Source organism: Aquarana catesbeiana, linkage group LG01 (genome assembly GCF_042186555.1).
Source record: "Aquarana catesbeiana isolate 2022-GZ linkage group LG01, ASM4218655v1, whole genome shotgun sequence".
Lineage (NCBI taxonomy): Eukaryota > Metazoa > Chordata > Amphibia > Anura > Ranidae > Aquarana > Aquarana catesbeiana.
In genome coordinates, this window is record NC_133324.1 from 241559356 (window position 1) to 241579021 (window position 19666).

Here is a 19666-nt window from a genome sequence, read left to right on the forward strand (position 1 = left end):
AACTAGTGCTTCCCGCGCTGCCGACTCTCCTGTCATGCTCCTGGAGAAAGGCTGGGGATTGGGGTGGGGGGGGGGGGAGGGAGGCTGGTAACAAGATCTGCCTGAACGGCTATCTTCAGAGATGGTGGCCATTAGGCCGCAGAGCCCGGGTGGTATAACCACTTTCTAGACCCCTGTGGCCCCTCTCTAGCCTGGGGGGGAACATTCAAACATGAGAAAGTCTGAACACGTGAGGAAACACTTCTGTTTTTTGCATGGTGACATTTCCTTGTTTGCGGAGGCTGGTGGGAGAGAGTCCCTGGATCTGGATGCTGAGTGCCTGCCTTTAAGATCCCTGGCTGGGGTTGCAGCCATCCGCTCCCTGGGTCTCCTGTAATTAAGAGACCATTTTTGTCTGGTAAGAGGCAGCAATTTTTCCAAGAGGTGGAGGTCTGTCTACGCACTCTAATTTTTACCACAGCAAGATTTTGTTACATTATTTCACAGAGCACTGGGAGACAAGTTATTTTCTTTGCATATCAATCTAGCACGGATGGACTTCCATTATTATTGTTTTTGTTGAGTCACGGACTTATTTTGGGTTTATTGTATTTTTATTTTTTTATTCATTTTTATTATATTTTTTTCTTCATTCATCACGGTTCAGTTTTTTAGTCACAGATTTGTCACATTATTATCCCTACAGTTATTTGAGATATTTACTTGTCACCGATTGGGTCATGCAATATTGATCCTTTCATACGGACATAGTCAATGATTTCTGTGTCCTATTTAACCAACAGCATTTATTTTTAAAGCGTGTATTTACATTGCTCAGCACTCTTATGAAATTCATCTACCTAATGATCACTATTCACCTTCATATCTTTATGAAGTTTTTTACCTCTAATTTTTAGCGCGACTTTTTTGATATATATATGAGAAATCCCCCTTTCCACCTTACCTGCTTGCAGCCTGCTTGAGACGCTGGGACATAAACAGCGATTACAACACCTGAGACAGACAGTCAGCATGTGTAAGTTTGTGCTCTTGGCAGCCCCCGGTGGTCACAATAGGCATAGCATGCATTTACCTTAAAGGAGAAAAGCCACTAGAACTCAAAAATTCTGTGGAATCTCCTCTTACCTTATCCAGCCGCAGGGTGCTGTTTACACAGACCCAATCTTCACCTCTCACGGTGGGCTCCGTTTGAAAAAACCGTCAGAGACTGGGGCCCCCATCAGTAGGGGGATCCAACAGTTCTGGGACCGTAAAGCACCTCGCCAGAAATTAGGAAGTTTAAAGCCATTTTCTGATCTGCGGGGTCCAGCTCTCTAAAAAGAGAAGCATTACGGGTAAAACCTCGTTTCTTCGGACACGAGGCCCGGGTACCATTCAATTCGGCAATGAAAAGACACTTTGAATGGATCCGGTTCGCCTGGCTTGCCCCAGTATAGGATCTTAGGATATTCCCTTTGGAGCTCAGCACAGGACATCTTTACACGTCCATCACCTAAGACACTGGCGTAAAAACTGAGGTATCCCTGCAAGGGGGAGGGATTATATAGGGGGTTGAACTTCCTGATAGGGTGTGCCAGTGTCCAATCACCAGTGATACCTATATAACCTATCAGTAATTACTGTGGCTCTGTGTCCCGTGATGTTCGAGAAAGAAATATAATTTTGTCTTATGTCTCTTAAGAGACATACAGTAAATATTGACAGTCAGTAATGAATGCATCATGACTGAGCAGCAAGCTTCTCTATCACCCCCTCCTCCTCCAAAAACTTTACCCCTTTGGTCTCCGTGACTGTGTTCTTCACTGGCTTTCATCCTACCTATCCTAGCGCACCTTCTGTGTCACTTAAAAATGTTACTTCCTCCTCTCCTCTTCCTTTCTCCGTGGGGTCCCCAAGGTTCTGTTCTTGGACCTCTCCTTTTCTCAATCTACACCTCCTCCCTGGGTCAGCTGATAGCTGACGACACCCAAATTTAGCTCTCTACCCCTCAGCTCACATCATTAGTCTCCTCAAGCATCACTAACTTACTAACAGACATATCAGTCTGGATGTCACATCACTTCTTCAAACGCAACCTGTCTAAAAGCGAGCTCATAATCTTTCCTCCCCCACATGCCCCTTCCCCTGACATCTCTGTCAAAGTCAATGGCCCGACCATCAACCCATCCCCGCATGCTAAGTTTTATCCTGGACTCTGAAATCTCCTTTCGGTTCCACATCCAATCACTTCCGCCTCAAGCTCCGCAACATCTCCAAACTACACCCCTTCCTAACCAATGACACCACAAAGCTCTTAACTCACTCCCTGGGTTTTCTCCCGCCTCGAATACTGCAACTCCCTCCTCATTGGATTAGCTTTACATAGGCTCCCTTTCTTTAGTCCATCATGAATGCTGCTGCCAGGCCCATCCACCTTACAAACCGCTCAGCATCTGCTACCCCTCTCTGCCAATCCCTCCATTGGCTGCCACTCACCCAACTAATTAAATTCAAAATACTAACACTAACTTACAAAGCCATTCACATCTCTGCCCCCAGCTACATCACTAACCTAATCTCAAAATACCAACCTAATTATTCTCTTCGTTTCTCCCAAGACTTCCTGCTCTCTAGTTCCATCGTCTCCTCCACCCATGCTCACCTTCAGAACTTCTCCCGAGCCTCTTCCATCCTTTGGAATTCCCTACCCCAATCTGTCCGACTATCTCTTACTGTACTTTTAATTTTCTTCATCAGCTCATCCCCTACAGCCATTACCTTTCGTATCACTTGACCCTCCCTTTTAGACTAAGCTCTAATGAGCAGGGCCTTTTGATACCTCCTGTATTGAATTGTAACTGTACTGTCTGCCCTAACATTGTAAAGTGCTGCGCAAATTGTTGGCGCTATATAAATCCTGTAGAAGAATAATCACCAATGTAAGCCATTAATTTTCAGAATAATAATATAATGTACCTTTTTCTTGAAGAGCTTGTCTTCTTTAACTAGTTTTAACTGCGGAAGAGAAAAACCCAATGTTAGTTGACAATAAGAACAAAATCACATTAAATTATGAAACGTTCTTAACATTTGCACGCGATATGCTATAGGATTATAAATAGTAGACCACTTATTAGAATTCCCCATTTGGTATCCCAATGGGAACATTACTTTCCACCCCTCCTAACGTAACTAGCAACCTGTATCAATGTTCACGCTTCTCTTCCCATACAAGCCTACAAGAATCCAGAAGCAGCTCACAAGGAGGTTAACTGTAGGCCAAATGGACCTGCAATGAATTCTGAATGATATCAGAAGCATCTAAAACTGATGTCAAAAGTAAGCTGCATTTTCCTAGCAACAAGAACCCTTATACTGGTAATGGAGTTCTGTCATATTAGACTGTAGCTACAGATTAATTATGCCAACCATTACACCAACCTGATGCTGAATACAGAGATTTAATCTAAACTAGAAAGACTCCCTTAAAACTGAACCTTTCAAGAAAGGCAAACTAACACTACTTCCAAAGTGAAGATGCCTTGCATGCCTCAAACCATATTTATTAAATGAAGCCTCTACAGCCTATGGGACTTGGTGTTATGTCCTGCCCCACCATTTAACAATCCTACACAAATGCCTTTATTGGCCATGTAGTCTTGCAATGGAATGGCCTTAGGGGCAAGGCATTCACTCCAATCTGAACGCAAAAATGTAAGATATACTGTTATAGGGATCATCTAGAAATGTTAACTGTGTCCAAGCATATATAACTAAGGGCACAACTTTTTCTTTAGTTTTGGATAGAATGAAGAGGAATTAGAACACCTGTCAGTTTTTACCGCTATGTGTGTGTCCCCATTAGGGAGATTCACCCTATTTGTCCTGTTTACCATTAGCATTGAAAGTAAACGAAATCCCAGAAAAATAATGGAGGGGAAATCTTCCAATCGGGACAATAGTTCCAAATGGCCAAGGGATTCCCTTAATTTGCAGGGATTTCCTATCACTTCCCGTTTTGGCAATGGGACAGGAAGTAAAGGTAAATCTCTTGAATGGGGCACACATGGTTAAAAAAAAAAAAACACAACAGGGGTTATTACCCTCCCTTACTCTATCCAAACTGAAAAAAAAAAATAGTTTTGCTTATAATTCCATTTTAACCTTTTATCTGTCGTTCCTCCAGAAAAATAGTGGCACATTTCCTGGTATGCAAGGGTTCCTAGGCACCCATGTGCCTAAAGCTTCATAGCTATAAATGTACAGGATGTGATCTAAGGCACCACTGCCTCTGACTGCTAGTCCCAAGAGAATTTGGAGTAAGATTTGGTGACGTCACTATTGTGTTGCTCATTGTTCTCCCGGAGACTCTGACATGAGGAAGGAAAACCCTGGGCCTGTACCAAGGTGACCATCTCCAAGCAGACAAAAAGCTGCTGTCCCTACTTGTTTTAAAATAGCACCAGAGTCTCAAGTGGGTAAACTACCATTGTACACAGAGATTTTCAATTCAGTCCTAATCTTAAAAACATAAATATATATCACTGTGTGCACACCCATAGCGTTTTTCTTATCCAAGTTCCCATAAATGGTTCAAATTTTGTCTGATTCCTGCTGAAACCCAAGCTGTGAGTGGCCTCATGGGTGCCTGAATACCAATTAGCCAGCAGTGGAGATTACACAACCCACACTGTTAACATGGATGGAGAAGGGACCGATTTTCTTTTGTTCAGCCAGTAATCATTCCATGTATTGGGCCTTTAGGCTAGCCAGCAGGGAAGAACGCTCGCTCCCCTGGATGTCATTATACCTGAACGATGACTGCAGTCACTGTTCAACCAGAAACTTTCTGGCCAACTTCCTCAGCTTTTCAAATCAAAGCTTCGAGTCGTGCAGACAGGGTCACCCACAACCAACCGAAATTTGAACAGTGTATGTCTTGTATTACTCTTTCCTTTATTTATTGTATTAAATATAATGATTTTCAGATTATTCAATAAGAGCTCTAAATGTATCTCATTATCTCTCAGAATTGCATCAAAACAACTGTAGACACAGGATCTTAGTCACACAGGAAGTGAAGTGTATTTTTTTTCAATTAGTCCTTCAACTTATAGACTTGCCTTTTACCTTCAACCATTACAAACGTATATATATTATTTACAGCAAGCTTCATTCGTAAATATGTTGTAACAATCTGCACATGTGAAAGTTACACATTGCACCTACAACCCCTAGTTAAACTTAAAACGGACCTAATTAACACCTCCCTTTGCTAGCATCACCAATTATGTTACCATGATGCTACTAACAGCCATGATCACAATCTTAAAGAATACGTAAGCCCAACATTTAATACTCCTGATATGTGCCTATTGTAGGATATACTTGTTTGAAAAGTATCCTGTTCTCTTTGTATTGCTTTCTTTGTGTGAACTCCCTGGTGTCCCTGTCCCTCTGCTTTCTTATTAAAAACTGACCACGCTAGGCAGGAGAGCACAGCGTGAGAACTCATCCTGGTCTCCTCAGATGGTTAGACTTCTGCTCACATCCCCCTCTGCACAGCCCTTCACTAGAAAGTTCAGTGTTCTGCGGCTTCTCCTCCCCCAGCTCCCTATGCAGCTGAGAACAGAGGTAAAGTGATCACTTATCTTATTAAATTTAAAAAAATGGGGGGGGGGGGGGGTGGAGATTATAATATATATATATATATATATATATATATATATATATATATATATATATATATATATACACACATATATACACACACACACACATACATATACACACACACAATATAAATAAATTATATATATATATATATATATATATATATATATATATATATATATATATAAAATCTCATGCACACTGCGGCTAATAGAAGCGGTTCCTACAGGCTTTTGAGCTCTCATTTTTTCTGCCTAGAAACCTCCCTCCATGTTAGCCAATGTGTCTATGCACACTCTTGCTTTTTCAGGCATATGCTCCTACAGGCAGGAAAAAAAACCCACCAAACTTGCATTTTTTGAGAGGAGCTAGTACCCCAAAGAGCTCAAAAGAGCTCAAAGAAGCTCGAAAATGCTTGTTCCAGCTTTTGTTTTGTTTATACAGTGGTTAAGAAAATACTATCTAGGAGGGTTTGTGAAAAAAAAAAACACTTATGCTCAAAAAAGCTCAAAGGAGCTTGAAGCAGCTCAATAAAAACGTGCACAAGAGTCCAAAAGAGCATAAGCTTCTTCAAGCTGAAATAAAAGCTCAAATGCCTAAAATCATTTTTTTGAGCTGCAGTGTGCATGAGCCCTTAAAGAGGTACACTAAAGAACAAATACAGTAACTATATAATTCATAGCAACAAACTTACACTACTTGGGTCATGAAAGAATCAACATTACTCACTACTAGGAGCAACAAAAGCAGGTCATATATTTAGTCTACATTTCTGTAATAAAGGTATGTTTCTGTGTACTTTAGCCAGTAAAGTAGACAGGGTTTAGTAGGAAGGGGACCAGGCTCACATTAATAAAGTGACACCAAACATTTATAGAGGCCAGAAGCTGACACAGAAGAACTGTACATTAACATGAATGGCGTACTCAGCACACAGTATCCACATGTCTGCAGGAGCCTTGTGTATGCAAGTCTGGGCCTGTCACTTTCATACACGAGGCTGAAACTAACCAGCAGTGGTCTAGTGAAATGAATGACCACAGACATCACAGAATGAAGCAGCTTTTTACTTTCAACAACCATTCAAAACAGATAAACCATCCTCATCAGTCAGCTTGCAATTTCACTCTGTTTCTAGCTCACCCTCTTCCTGACTGCAGGGTCAGAAGTTTTTTCCAGTGGCCGTTTCCTCTTAAAGGGGCCATCCTCAGGTTTTCGTTTTACAATTCCCTCCAAGACCTTCTTTTTGGGCTGTTCTTCCAAATTCTGCCTGGGGGTTTCCTCTCTTTCTTTCTTCTTTACAAGTTCTGTTAGCTCTTTATTATCTCGATTCATCTTCTGCTCCTTAAGCAAGGACCCAGGCAGGTTGGAAGCATACTTAAATCCTGGACCTCTTTTTTGCTTGTAGACCAAAAAGTGAAAAAAACATAAAACTCTTTATATCTTATGCTTATGGTTAAGTGTGTTTATTTCAAGAACTACAAAAACTAAAACGCTGCCCTTGAATAGATTAACACATGAAACTAGAGGTTGCCCTGCAAAATTTTAGAAAATAATGGGGAGCAGTGGTTAAGCATTGCAGAGACTTATGATACACTTGACTAAGCCGTGATTAAGCTCAGTGAGCAGAGGGAAACGTGTTGGGGGCATGGCCTGGTTGGAACCTGGGCTGAGGCTGTCGTACACCACCTTACAGGGTATTACAGAGATGTGCATCTTCTAGGACTTTTCCAACACATCTTAGGCCTCATGTACATGGTGCGTTACCCCTGATGCATGTGACTTTGGCATTTAGGTTCAGGTAGAAGGCACAGGTGCACTGTTCAACCCCACCGCCGGCAGCCTGTGAATCTCTATGAGGGACTGACAGCTGCTGCAGCTGGATGGTGCACCAAGGTGTACTAACACCTAGGGCAGCAATTGCTCAGGGACAAAGGCTCTGAAGGCAGACTGTTTGCGTATTGGGCTTTTATGTTAAATGAGTAGAACACACTTGTGGCTTAAATTGTGCAATATTTAAATTTATGAAGACACCTACATTTTTTTTTACTAAAATAAAAGGTAATTTCAAGGTTTCCAGTGACTGGTCCTTAAATTTGAAATACCAAAGAGTGGAGACCAGCATTAAAGTGTTTGTTAACCCCCAAAAATTGATATCCTGGTCCCTTAAAGCAGATTACACAGCACAGTGCTTGTGCTGTGTAATCTGCCCCCCTCTAAACTGTAAAAAAAAACCTCCCTGTAACTTCCTGTATGCCCTCTCTATACTGACCACGAAAATCAGTGCTGCTGTACCCGACCACTGTGGTCAGTTTGTGTCCTTCCGTCATCCGCAGCCCTGCTCTGCTCTCATCTCACCCCTCACCCCATCCTTCCTACCTGTCAGTTCCATGCCTGTGTCTGTCTTCTTAATGCTCAGTGCCAGCCCCTTGATTATAGCCTGCCATAGCACAATGTACATGCCTTTTATAAAAAATAGCTTTGTAAATACTGATTTAGCGTTGTCTTCAGGCCGGTCATGTGACTCACAGCCGGTTTCCAGGGCTAATGCAGGACAGGCTGAGTGGCCATGTGATCTCCCTGGCTGACGTCAGAGGGGAGCTCACGGCCCCACCTGCAGTATCCATCCATCGAAGGTACACAGTGGCCATGAGTCATGTGGCTGGCGTGAATTTCACCCTAAAATGGTATTTACAACGCTCCTTTTTTTTTAAAGACATGTACAGTGTGCTATGCCAGGCTCTAATAGAGGGTCCGGCATAGACTTGGTTATATAGGTTCACAAACACTTTAAGTTGGACGCCCACAAAATATCCAGACAGCCACTATTTTGGAAGTACACAAGGTTCCACTACTGTTGACTACAAATGGAACTCACAAAAAGGTATCATGTAGGTTTACCATTACCATGAGCAAATATTTTCCTGGAACCTAAATACAACTTCAAAACCACAGTTATCTGCCCTACAGCACATATGAGGTTAACAGATGTACACCCCTATGCAATTTTCCCAGATGCCAGTCTATCTTATGACATGGCATCTTATGCAGTAACCATATACTCACTTTCCCAGTTTTCCCAGCATGGTTGCATTTTGGACATTCCCAGCAGTTTGGAAGTTCATCATTCACCACACCATCAGATTCCTTTATCTGTAGAAACAGGTAATTAATTATGTTTTCTCAACACAGTTTTGTCACATGTCAGACACCCAAAGCCAATACTCCTTTACTTTAGCTACCACAAGTCCCAACAGTAGCTTCATATATATATAGTTCAGTATGCTTGTCAGAGTAGGTAATTGTGAATGAACCACATTAGGACTTTAAGGTTTGTAATTTGTGTGCGATCAGTCAGAAACCAGTTACTAGTACTACGTATGTAGTATGTAAACCTTTAACCTGAACTTTAGGTATGCATATTTTGACATAGTTACATTGGTCCTGCATGTATCATATCATCATTGGATTGATTAAAGATTGAAATCACTACAGTAGGCACCACTACATTGACTGCTGCTAGCGTCTGGGTCCTGTGATGAGTGGCTGCTCTGCTGCTTAGTGAACACAGGGGGTCACTTGCTGGGCAGGGGTGCCATTCAGAGAATACTTTGCATTTTCTCATTGTGTTGTTGCCACCCTGCCTCTCTACCTTGTCCACTTAAGCCTAGTAAAGATGGGCTGAATGTCTAGGCAGCATTGGCCGGTTCAATAGAACCCATTGTGTACTGCAGCCAGTCTGAACAAAGCCGGCCTTTCGGCTGGCTTCTTTCGAAGGGGCATGACTGAAAAAGGTCTGCTGATCGGCTCCCGATTAGCGCTCTCAGCTAATGGCTCAGAGCGCAGAGCAGAGTGATCTGGCCGAGGGCCGTCCCCCTGTCAGAACACAATAGCTCCTCCCAATCTGTCAGTTTTTTTTTTTTTTTTTGGTCAGCCCTGCTGGATTGAACGAAAAAAAAATCTACTAGTGTGTACCAGGCTTTAGCTACTGGGTCTGAGTCTCGACCTAAAGTGTTTTATCCAGGCATATTATTAAATGGATCTAAATGTTATTGAACTGTATACGGAACAGAATGTGTTCCGTCACTATCTCATCTTTTTCTTTTGTTTTGAACTGTAATTTGTACTGTAATTTGGTAGTCACCTTTTATTTGCTCCTTTTGGTCTGTTAAAGTGGTTGTATACACTTATTTTTAATTTTTACCTACAGGTAAGCCTATAATAAGGCTTATCTGTAGATAAAATTAATATCACCTAAACCTGCACGGTTTAGGAGATATTCACTTTGCATGCAGCAGCTGACGTCAGCAGCGCATGCGCTGTGAATGCCCGGTTGAAGGTCCGGCAGACAATGCCAGATGTTGCCGGGAAGTGACGTCATTGCGGCTCCAGCCACTCACAGCACCGGAGCCGCGAACCCGGAAGAAACGCCGATGGCAAAATGTCAGCTCCCTCATCGTGGACCAGGCTACAATACGGGGACCTCGTTCTAAGGTAAGTATTTCATAATGAGCTAGTATGTGGTGCTAACTAGCTCATTATGCCTTTGCAGGATTTTTTTTTTTTCTTTTTTTGACATGTGCGGGTATACAACCGCTTTAAATATACCATTGAACATGTTTTGTTATATCGGTTTGACAAGTGCAAAAAAAAAAAAAAAAAGTTGATTGTTATAAATTCAGAGCTGTCCTATGTCATCTCAAAGAGCCTAATTAGCCCCCCAAATTCTTATTTTGGGACTGCAAATCAATTAGCACTTATGTTGTGGAGATGAGAAAGGGTGCGATTCAGTAGTTAAGCAAAAGAAAGCTGGACAGGGCTGGCACCAAATAGTCCAGGAATACTCTGCATACAATACAGTACAGTCACTGAATACGTTTCTGGCAGATTAACAGATTGCAGGGTCTATAAAGAGATGAAACAGTAGGAAATCTGCATGCATTGCAGATGCACTGCATTTTTTTGCCCTGACATACACTTTAAAATGCTAAAGGTTTGACATAATGATTAAGACACTGGGCAATAGAAAGGAAAATGCTGTAAAAAAATAAATAAAACAAAGCAACCAAAAAGCAGAATTGGGTAGGGATCTAACCTTTTTTGTCTTTAATTTAATTTCTGCCACATAGATGGGCTGTGATCTGTGCACACAGGCTTATCTGATCACTCACAATGTAAAACAAAGAATGGGCCATACATTTTCAGCATACCCCAGACATTTTCTTCTGTATTATAGTAAATTGGGAAAGCTTTTATACCAAACACTGCTCACTTACTATCCAACAATGCTGAATCTGCTTACATTTATGGCTAGATGCAAATCTATGTTAACACACATCTGATATAAAAGGTGCCATAGACCTGCAGGAGCAGTCGAGTGCAGGTATGATAGACTTCCCTTAGGCACCACAGACTGCTGCTATATAGTTTAACTGAACACTTGTGTTTATGCTTATAGAAAATTGGAAGATCACCCAGATAATGCAGTTGACATGTATTTCTTGAGGTAAAAAAATATTCAGACAGGTTTTTTACCGGTTTGATCCATAGATACCTGATTCACATTGTATAAATTTGGCATGCGATTTGACATGTCAAATTGGTGGCTATTGCCGGCAATGGCACCGTCTGAATCGGTACGACGCCGCATTTGCGGCGCCACACCATTACCCAAAAGTAGTTTCTGTACTACTTTTGGCGACTTTGGGGAGCGATTTCAATAGACATCAGTGCAGAAACCTGCACTGATGTCTCTGAAATCGCCCCCGAAGTTGGGACTGACATGCAGGAATGAAATCGTGCGAGTTCAGCTGAATTTCATTCCCGCTGTCAGTGTGAACCTAGGCTGAAAAGCAGTTGGCAAGTGTAATCTAATCAATGGGTATGAAACTTTCGCCCAATCCATCCATGTTCAATAAAGGGCCCGTGTTGACAGGTTTTGGGCTTGCATTAATGGCCAAATAGAGCTTCCTTTCAGGAATATTTGAGATCCGTTTGCGATGCCTCTGAGATTATTCAGAGTTCGCTGACAGGTGCATTTGACCTCTTCCTGACTTCCTAAGCTGCACCAACCTAATTCAAGCTGCTTTTGGTTTCCCTCTGACGTGGGGGAAAAAAAGGCAGTCTGGCGCAAACAAAATCCCATGGCACAGGCACTTAAAATGATCAGACTAACATATGACAATGGTATGCATATATGACTGCATTAAACACTGTATCCAAAGAAAAAGAATTAGGAGAGAATACTTCTCTCCTACCCTTTTATATACAAATTTTACTTACTGCATTTTTTGTCCTCATAGTAGGACAATGAGCAAAAAAAAAAAAAAAAATACCCAATATCTTGATAAAACAGCTGAAAACAAACCTCAAGCTCAGCACTATCATCTTCTGCATCACGAAGGTCCTTTCATACGGCAGAAGTCATGATTACTGCATTATTTAGCTCTTTGTATCAGATAACTTGAAGCAGCACAGCAGATGTTGGCACTTGCATAAAAACTAATTATAGCTACAGAAAAGCTATTGAAAAATTCTGCAAAGACTATTAAATAATGGAACTCCGCCAAATAAACAGGAATTGTGCTGCCAGAAAGAAAAGGTTGATCAACTAGGAATTTTGTACTACCCCATTAGAGATTATAATAAATGAGGGTCCTTCTACAATAGCAGTGATAGTGGCCATAAGGGCGCAGTTTCCTGTAACAGATTTTATTAAGTGACAGGATGACGTGTGCTAAGAGATTTACCATTTAATCCTTAATTTCTGCCCATAACCCATCCACTACGGATAATGGGACAATAGCATACACAAGATGACTGTCAATCAATTCACTACATACATCAGTAAGACATTCATGAATCACCCAGTGTCTGCTCCATTGTGTGCACAGGGATGAACAATGACACTGACAGATTCTAGTACCATAGATATGTTGTTATATCTCTAAAGGACACAAGGGGGTTGATTTACTAAAATTGGAGCATGCAAAATCTAGTTCAGCTCTGCATAGAAACCAATCAGCTCCCAGGTTTTATTGTCAAAGCTTAACTGAACAAGCTGATTGGCTACCATGCACCAGATTTTTGCACTCTCCAGGCTTAGTAAACCAAGGAATCAACCAACTCCTACTTGAGAAACTGACATGACCCTAATGCCGCGTACACACGAGCGGAATTTCCGACAGAAAGAGTCCGATGGGAGAGTTTCATCGTATATTCCGACCGTGCGTATGCCCCATGGGACTTTTTCCGTCAAAAATTCAGACGGACTTAGATAGAGATCATGTTCTATATTTTTCGGACGGAACAAATTACTATCGGAAAAAACGCTCGTCTGTATGCTGTTCCGACGCACCAAAAATGACACATGCTGTGAAGTAAGTACAAGACGGAAGCTATTGGCTACTGGCTATTGAACTTCCGTTTTCTAGTCCCGTCTTACGTGTTGTACGTCACCGCGTTCTGGACGGTCGGAATTTGGTGTGGCCGTGTGTATGCAAGACAGCTTGAGCGGAATTCCGTCGGAAAAACCTTTAGAGTTTATTCCGACAGCAAAACCGGTCGTATGTACAGGGCATAACCTTGTATAGATTCTCATTGATCTGCTGTATACAGATTTTTATTTTTAACAAACCAACTAGCCAAAACTCTGCAAAGATGCATAACAGCAATACAGGTGGTAGGATTTAACAAACCTACAGAAATAGAACTGCATTGAACTAACTATTGTACTGTAGCTTTGAATTTAATAGGAAGATTTATTTTTGGAAGCAGACCAGTGGTAATCAGTTAATTACTCAAGCTGTATTTTACTATACATTTATACAGCACAGTCATTTTTGTTAATTAACTGGATTCCATCTAAATTGTGCATATTACATCAGCATGCCAGCTCAGGTATATTTATGGAATGCAAAGCACTACAAACCCACTGAAACAAAGGATAATTAAGCTTTCGACCCCAGCAAATAAAGCATTAGTGCCAAGCCCCTAGACACTGGGTCCAAATATTCTTAATAAATGTGCAAAGCCTACTTATTTTGCCTACCTTAAGGCATCCTGGATGGATTATTTCATTGCAGATGGAGCATTCCATCAACATGACATTAAATTTTGCTTCCTGGCCTTCCACACAGTCCTCCTTTCCTGCTTCTCCACATACTAAACAGACAGCTGTATGAGGCAAAACAGGCTAAAAAGGACAAAAAAAGCAAAAGAAGAAATCACAATGACATCTATACAATTATATACGATTCATTTTAAATGTAGACATGTTAAATGTCTATGCACTTAAGATTTTTTCCATTGTGGTTTGGACTAATAACTGAAGCAGAGCTGCAAGCAAGATGCTTCCAACCTGAAGACCTTTGGTATGGCTTGTCTGAAGTCCACATTTGTGTGGGCCTGTATGCACAGCCTGCAGCATCTGCTACTCTGCTCCCTCAATACTGAATCCATACAGGGATAAAAACACCCTTCTGTACACAGACCATAAAGTTTAAACAATGAGCACTGGCAGACATCTCAGGAATTGCTAAAGAAAATGAACTGCCTTAAAATTTTCATCCAATAGCTTTGAATATAGCAAAGATCAAAAGACTCATTATCCAAAAATGAAGTGTCGTGGTCGCTAATATATCAGGGGAGAAGTACTCGCCTACTACTACTATTCAGGATGGGTGTAGTCAAAAATATCTATTTGTAAAAAAGGGACTTCTCCTTTTTCACCAAAAGACTCATGTTTCTGAGCATTTTCTCCATAAATCTTGTAAAAAAGTTTTTTCCATCTTTGTACTGAATACCTGAATTTGAAGATTCAGTCTTAAAAAAAAAAAAAAAGAAAGAAATATCTAGGGCCAAGCAGATTTCCTGCCCTGTAAACTGCCAAACTTCATTCCTGATAACACACTCCTCCCATATTCTCAACTTACATCTATGCCCAGACAGACATTGAAGTATTAACCTATTCTTAACCAGCAAACAAGTCCTCGCTAACCTCTGTAGCTACAGCCACTGTGGGGAAATTCCTTTTTAGGGCCCATTTACACTGGGCGGACGCCATCCAGCGGATCCACCTGCTCAGCAGGGGATCTCTCCGCTGAGCAGGCGGATGACAGGTCCGTGTCTGCTCTGCATAGTCCGCTCTTCTCTATGGACTGCCTTTCTGTTTCCATACAACTGTCATCCAATCCGCCGGATAGATGGGGAACGGATGTTTTTGGGGGCTGGATCGGATGCCGGCGGGTGTCAGTGGACACATGTCCAGCGGGTGTCAGTGGACACATGTCTGCTGACATCCACGGCTTCATAAAAAGCGTGAAAGGGGCCTTAGAACTGTGTTTTTGTGCATTTGCGCACACAGTAGTAAGAACCTTTTCAAAATGAATTGGCTGCATCTTCACACACACACAAAAAAATAGCACAGGCTGCACACACTGTGGTTGCAGTGCACATGTGTTGTGGAGATGCATTGGGGTGCCTTTCAAAAAGAATGGCACCAGAGCGAACATAGGCGGAGATTTACTAAACCTAGAGCACACAGACACTGGTGCAGCTGTGCATAGTAACCAATCAGCTTATAGGTTTTATTGTCAAAGCTTAATTGAACAAGCTTGAAGATGATTGGTTGCTATGCACAGCTGCACCAAATTCTGTGTGCACTAGTTTTAGTAAATCTCCCTCAGTGTGTTAACTTGCGTTACCACAACATGCATGTGTGAACGATCCCTCAAAGTTCACTGAAGGCCCTTTATTTTCTCTGGCAGCAGGGACTTGGTATCTTCCCAGCCTTCCAATGTACATAAACAGCAAGTACTCGAAACAGCTCCACCTTCAGAGTCTCCGGTGTGAACTTTGAGGATTAAATATTTCACAGTACAAGCTGCTAGAGAGGTCAGTAAGGGTTTTTCTAAGGGCTCGTTCATACTGGAATGATCTGCTGTGGGTGTCAATATAACCGGTGCAGTGCATTATTTAAAAGTAGTACATGCACTACTTTGGTGTGATCCAGTGCAATGCATATTCAGCCTATTCAAATAAATGGGCTGAAAAAAGTCCTGTACTGAATCGTGCAGGAACGCAGTCCACATTCCTGTGCGATTCAAAACTGAACCGGCCCTTAAGCACGTCTACAGCATATAAAAACATTTTAAAGTTCATAGTCTGGGTATAGGTGAACATTTTGATAACTGAAGCTTGAAAGACTAACAGAAGCTTAAAATGGGGCAAATATTATTCTTTGGTGAGTAAACCTGCACAGTTAGTAAAGCTGAATATTCAAATTCTGTCTCTTTAAAATAAAAAAGGAAGAATGTACCATACAAATTATATATATATATATATATATTTTTTTTTTTTTTTGGAATAAATAAATAAAAATTGCTAGAAAGAAAGCTTTATATTGCAGAAGAGTATACTATTACTACACACTTCTGCAACAAAGCCTTCTTACCTTCCTGTTTGCAGACGTCTTTTAATTGTACACGGAGCTACGCATGTGCAGTTCAGCGTAGTCTCCAGAATGCCTTTGTGCCATGATGAATTAACTCTTGGGCACATGCACAGGAGTTTCATTGTTCCAGGCCAGCCAATTAGGGAGGCCAAAGATGCTACACCCAAAAGAAGACCAGGCAACAATATTGGCACCAGTGAGGGAGCGCACAGACATCCCATTGCTGGTTGAAAGGCAAGCACTACAGACTTTGAAAGTTACCCATGTACTGTCAGATATTGACAGTACGTCTGTAACCGCCATTTTCTGTGGCCCATCAATACACAGAATACTTAATATGACATCCCTCCTCTATAAGTATGTCTCTTGAAAATGGAAAGGAACACAAAAAAGCTCCTGTAGTTGCAGCCTGCCCTGTTTATTTTTTTGCAGTAAATCTCAATAGCAACAAAGAGGTTCTAGAAACAAAACTGGGCAATGTGCCATATTTATCAAATGGTCAGTAGGAAAAACTAAACTTGTTGCCAGTACCATGCAATAAAATTCCTTCATTTGCACAGTAAAGTATGGGAGACAGACGGAGAAGCTAACCAGTTGCTAACATACAATTGTCAACAAGAACACAGAGAAGATTTGTGAAGGGCGATAGTCGATGGATTGTTAAAGCCCCACTCCTGGACACCGCAAGGTTAAAATGCTTATTAACCCTGGGGGTAAGAAATTAGGTGTAATACTTACTGTATTCTTAGCATGAGTGGCAGCTTCATCTGTGCTTCTGGCCCCCTAAAGCCTCTTCTCTAAAATGCTCTGCCATGGGTTACACAATGACAGCATCAAGGACCACCCAGAGTGAATGATGGCACTGGAGCGATGAGCAAGGCAAGTATTACATTTCATTTTTCATCCCCTAGATGCTAACAGTGCATGTGCATGGGGGGCCCAAAGTTTTTTTTTTTTCCTCGATTCCTGCAAATGGGCTTTAAAATGAGTAGGACTGACAGTTATATTACCATTTGCACCATTTTTAAGCTTTTAGGTTAGCTTATAAAATGACACTTGGCAGTCGTTTTTACCATCACGCCTGTTAACCAATTGCTCATTTGGGGCTTGAGGGACATAAGAGAGAGAAATACATTATTTTTTGCTCCCCTAGCAGCCAGTGCCCTTCTCCGCTCCCACCCTGGAATGTGAGTGGGCCCTTGAAGTCCTAACATACAATGCAGGACCAATGGCCCTGCATTGTATGTGATTATATTGACAAGGCAATGGCCACACAACTGGAGAACAGAGGCAGATTTGTGTGATCAGTTGTTAACACTAGCAGAGAGGAAGCAAGGAATAAGTGAAGTATTCATTTTTAGTTTACCTCCATAAACAAAACACGTATTAGTATAAGAGAGGGGGCACCCAAATATATATTATAAAATATTTTTATAAGTTGAATGGAGTGCAGTTTTAAGGAAACCTGTAATAGAAGGAATATGAAGTCCTCTTGCTGACCATCGTCAGAAAATACTATTTGCTTGGCTGTAATACTTTCTGGGACACTGGCCTAAAACAATATTGCAAATCATGAAAAACAGAGTACTTATTATGCTTATTACAGTTCAATGATTCAAAAAAAAAAAAAAAGCAAATGCATACAATTCCCTCCATGCACTGTTACTTTAAACAGCTTATTGCAGGCACTGACTGGGTATTTAGCAGCTTCATATTCTGAGCTGTCATATGAAAAACAGTCAGTGAATGTCATTCTATTATACAGGACTAGCCCATTTATTACAGAAATACACAACATATAATTTCCCAATTGCTCTTCACTTGGCGATTACTTGGCGCAAGGCTGCCCTAAGATTCAGCTTTGGATTTGTGATCTGGTAACCAATGGACTAGTCCTGTAGAATAGAATGATATCCAGACAATATTTTTTAATGTCAGATACTAATGAAGCCTCTTTAACAGCAGCCAGAGATGTAGAACTTTTTTTTTTTTTTTTTTAGAACGTAAATGCATCCCATGCATCCCATACGTCCAACAGTACAGGATTCATTTAAGAGCAATTAAAACAAAGTCACAAAAAAATATTGAGATTTTAAATAGTGAATTACAAATATAATCTACAGAACAAACATCAAATATATTAATTTAAGAACAAGGATAAAAAGTTAGCATCCATACACAGCAGACTGATACCTACAGCTATGCACTGCCGCATTATACATGACTGTTTCATCCTCCCTGGGCCACCAAACTTCTTCATGTCTTTGCAGAAGTGGCATTCTCCACACTCTGTACGTAAACATGCTTCACACTTGCGACACCGCGTCCGTCTTCGACGGGCACCAGCGTTGGTCCTGTTAGTAGATAATTTAACTGCAGGAGAGGTGGCAAGTTTCCCTTTTGGTCTTCCTACTGCCCGGTTCTGTACAAGAAAAAAAAAAAAAAATTCCAGTTATTTTAGAAGATGAGAGTTTACAAGATACCCAATTCTACGGCTTCCTCTATAGCAGGATAAAGCTTTGAGAGAAGAAGAAAAAAAAAAAAGGGAGTTCATAAAATTCACTCTTGCATACTTTTACAAGTACACTGAACAACACAAACAACCATTGGTAATAACTAGGAAAACCACACAATGTATCCAGCTCATTCTGCACAATTCACTTACAATTATGCAGGAATCTGAGATGATGGCCGGTAGATAAGCGAGAATCCACAGAACCTCCTGCATACATTGACAGACACCAAAACAAACCTCTGCCCTACAGAAACATGGTCCTTTTTCAAGACTTATCCTATTTACTCTGAATCCACAAACAGAATAATTGTCTTTCAACAGGAAAGGCCATAGTCATGATTGAATAAAAAAAAAAAAAAAAAAAAATTCAACAACTTAGCTCCCATAAGCCCTCTGTTCAAATTTATACCACCCTCCTTGAGGAGGTCCTCTTAAAGGTCCATTATATATAAATCCTTGTTGAAGGATACAGTACTTTTGCACAGTAGTATACTTACAGTTATCTTTTAAATACCTGTCCTACCCCACGAAATCCTACAATTACTTGCCTTCATTCCTTGTAGATCTTCAGTCTGTAGCACTGGGAGCTGCACTGTGTGGTGCCATTGACTTGAATAAGGGGGCACCACCTACCAACCGCAACATGCTGTATACAATTGATCACACTACAAAGCGACTGCAGCAATGTATACAGAGATATTCACTGGGCGGGTTAACTTGACAGTAGGTGGTACAAACAGGGATCAGTTGCCTCTTTTCTCTGCCCATGAGAAAGGACTTTGAGCTTGGGAGTGCATGTGCAGTAGAATCCTCAGTCTATGCAAAGGCTTCTACCATCAGTTCCAATGGCCAATGGCCTGTCCAAAGCACAGTTATCCCTTACTACTGTATTAAATATCTACAGCTTTAAAAAATGTACTGTACAAAAATATATATTAGTCATCCCAATAAATTGCTGTGGAAATTTTTTAAATGCTATTGCCAACAGCCAGGGGTGATAAAACCTTCAACAGGACAAATGTGGGGAGCTTTTTTTTATAGAAGCA

General features: G+C 41.1%; 1 protein-coding gene across 5 annotated transcripts in view; it reads right to left on the reverse strand.

The window, feature by feature from the left end:
* The window catches only part of KDM2B (lysine demethylase 2B), a 209119-nt gene that overhangs the window by 37429 nt on the left and 152024 nt on the right, over positions 1-19666 (reverse strand). For 4 of the 5 annotated variants that reach the window (XM_073626678.1, XM_073626645.1, XM_073626661.1 and 1 more), the window contains 5 exons: positions 18303-18527; positions 13703-13846; positions 8717-8805; positions 6796-7060; positions 2956-2994 (listed from right to left, as the gene is read on the reverse strand). In XM_073626678.1, the coding sequence (XP_073482779.1) occupies positions 2956-2994; positions 6796-7060; positions 8717-8805; positions 13703-13846; positions 18303-18527 (762 nt within the window). The remainder of the gene's footprint in view (positions 1-2955; positions 2995-6795; positions 7061-8716; positions 8806-13702; positions 13847-18302; positions 18528-19666) is intronic. The other variant, XM_073626654.1, reaches the window with a different exon arrangement.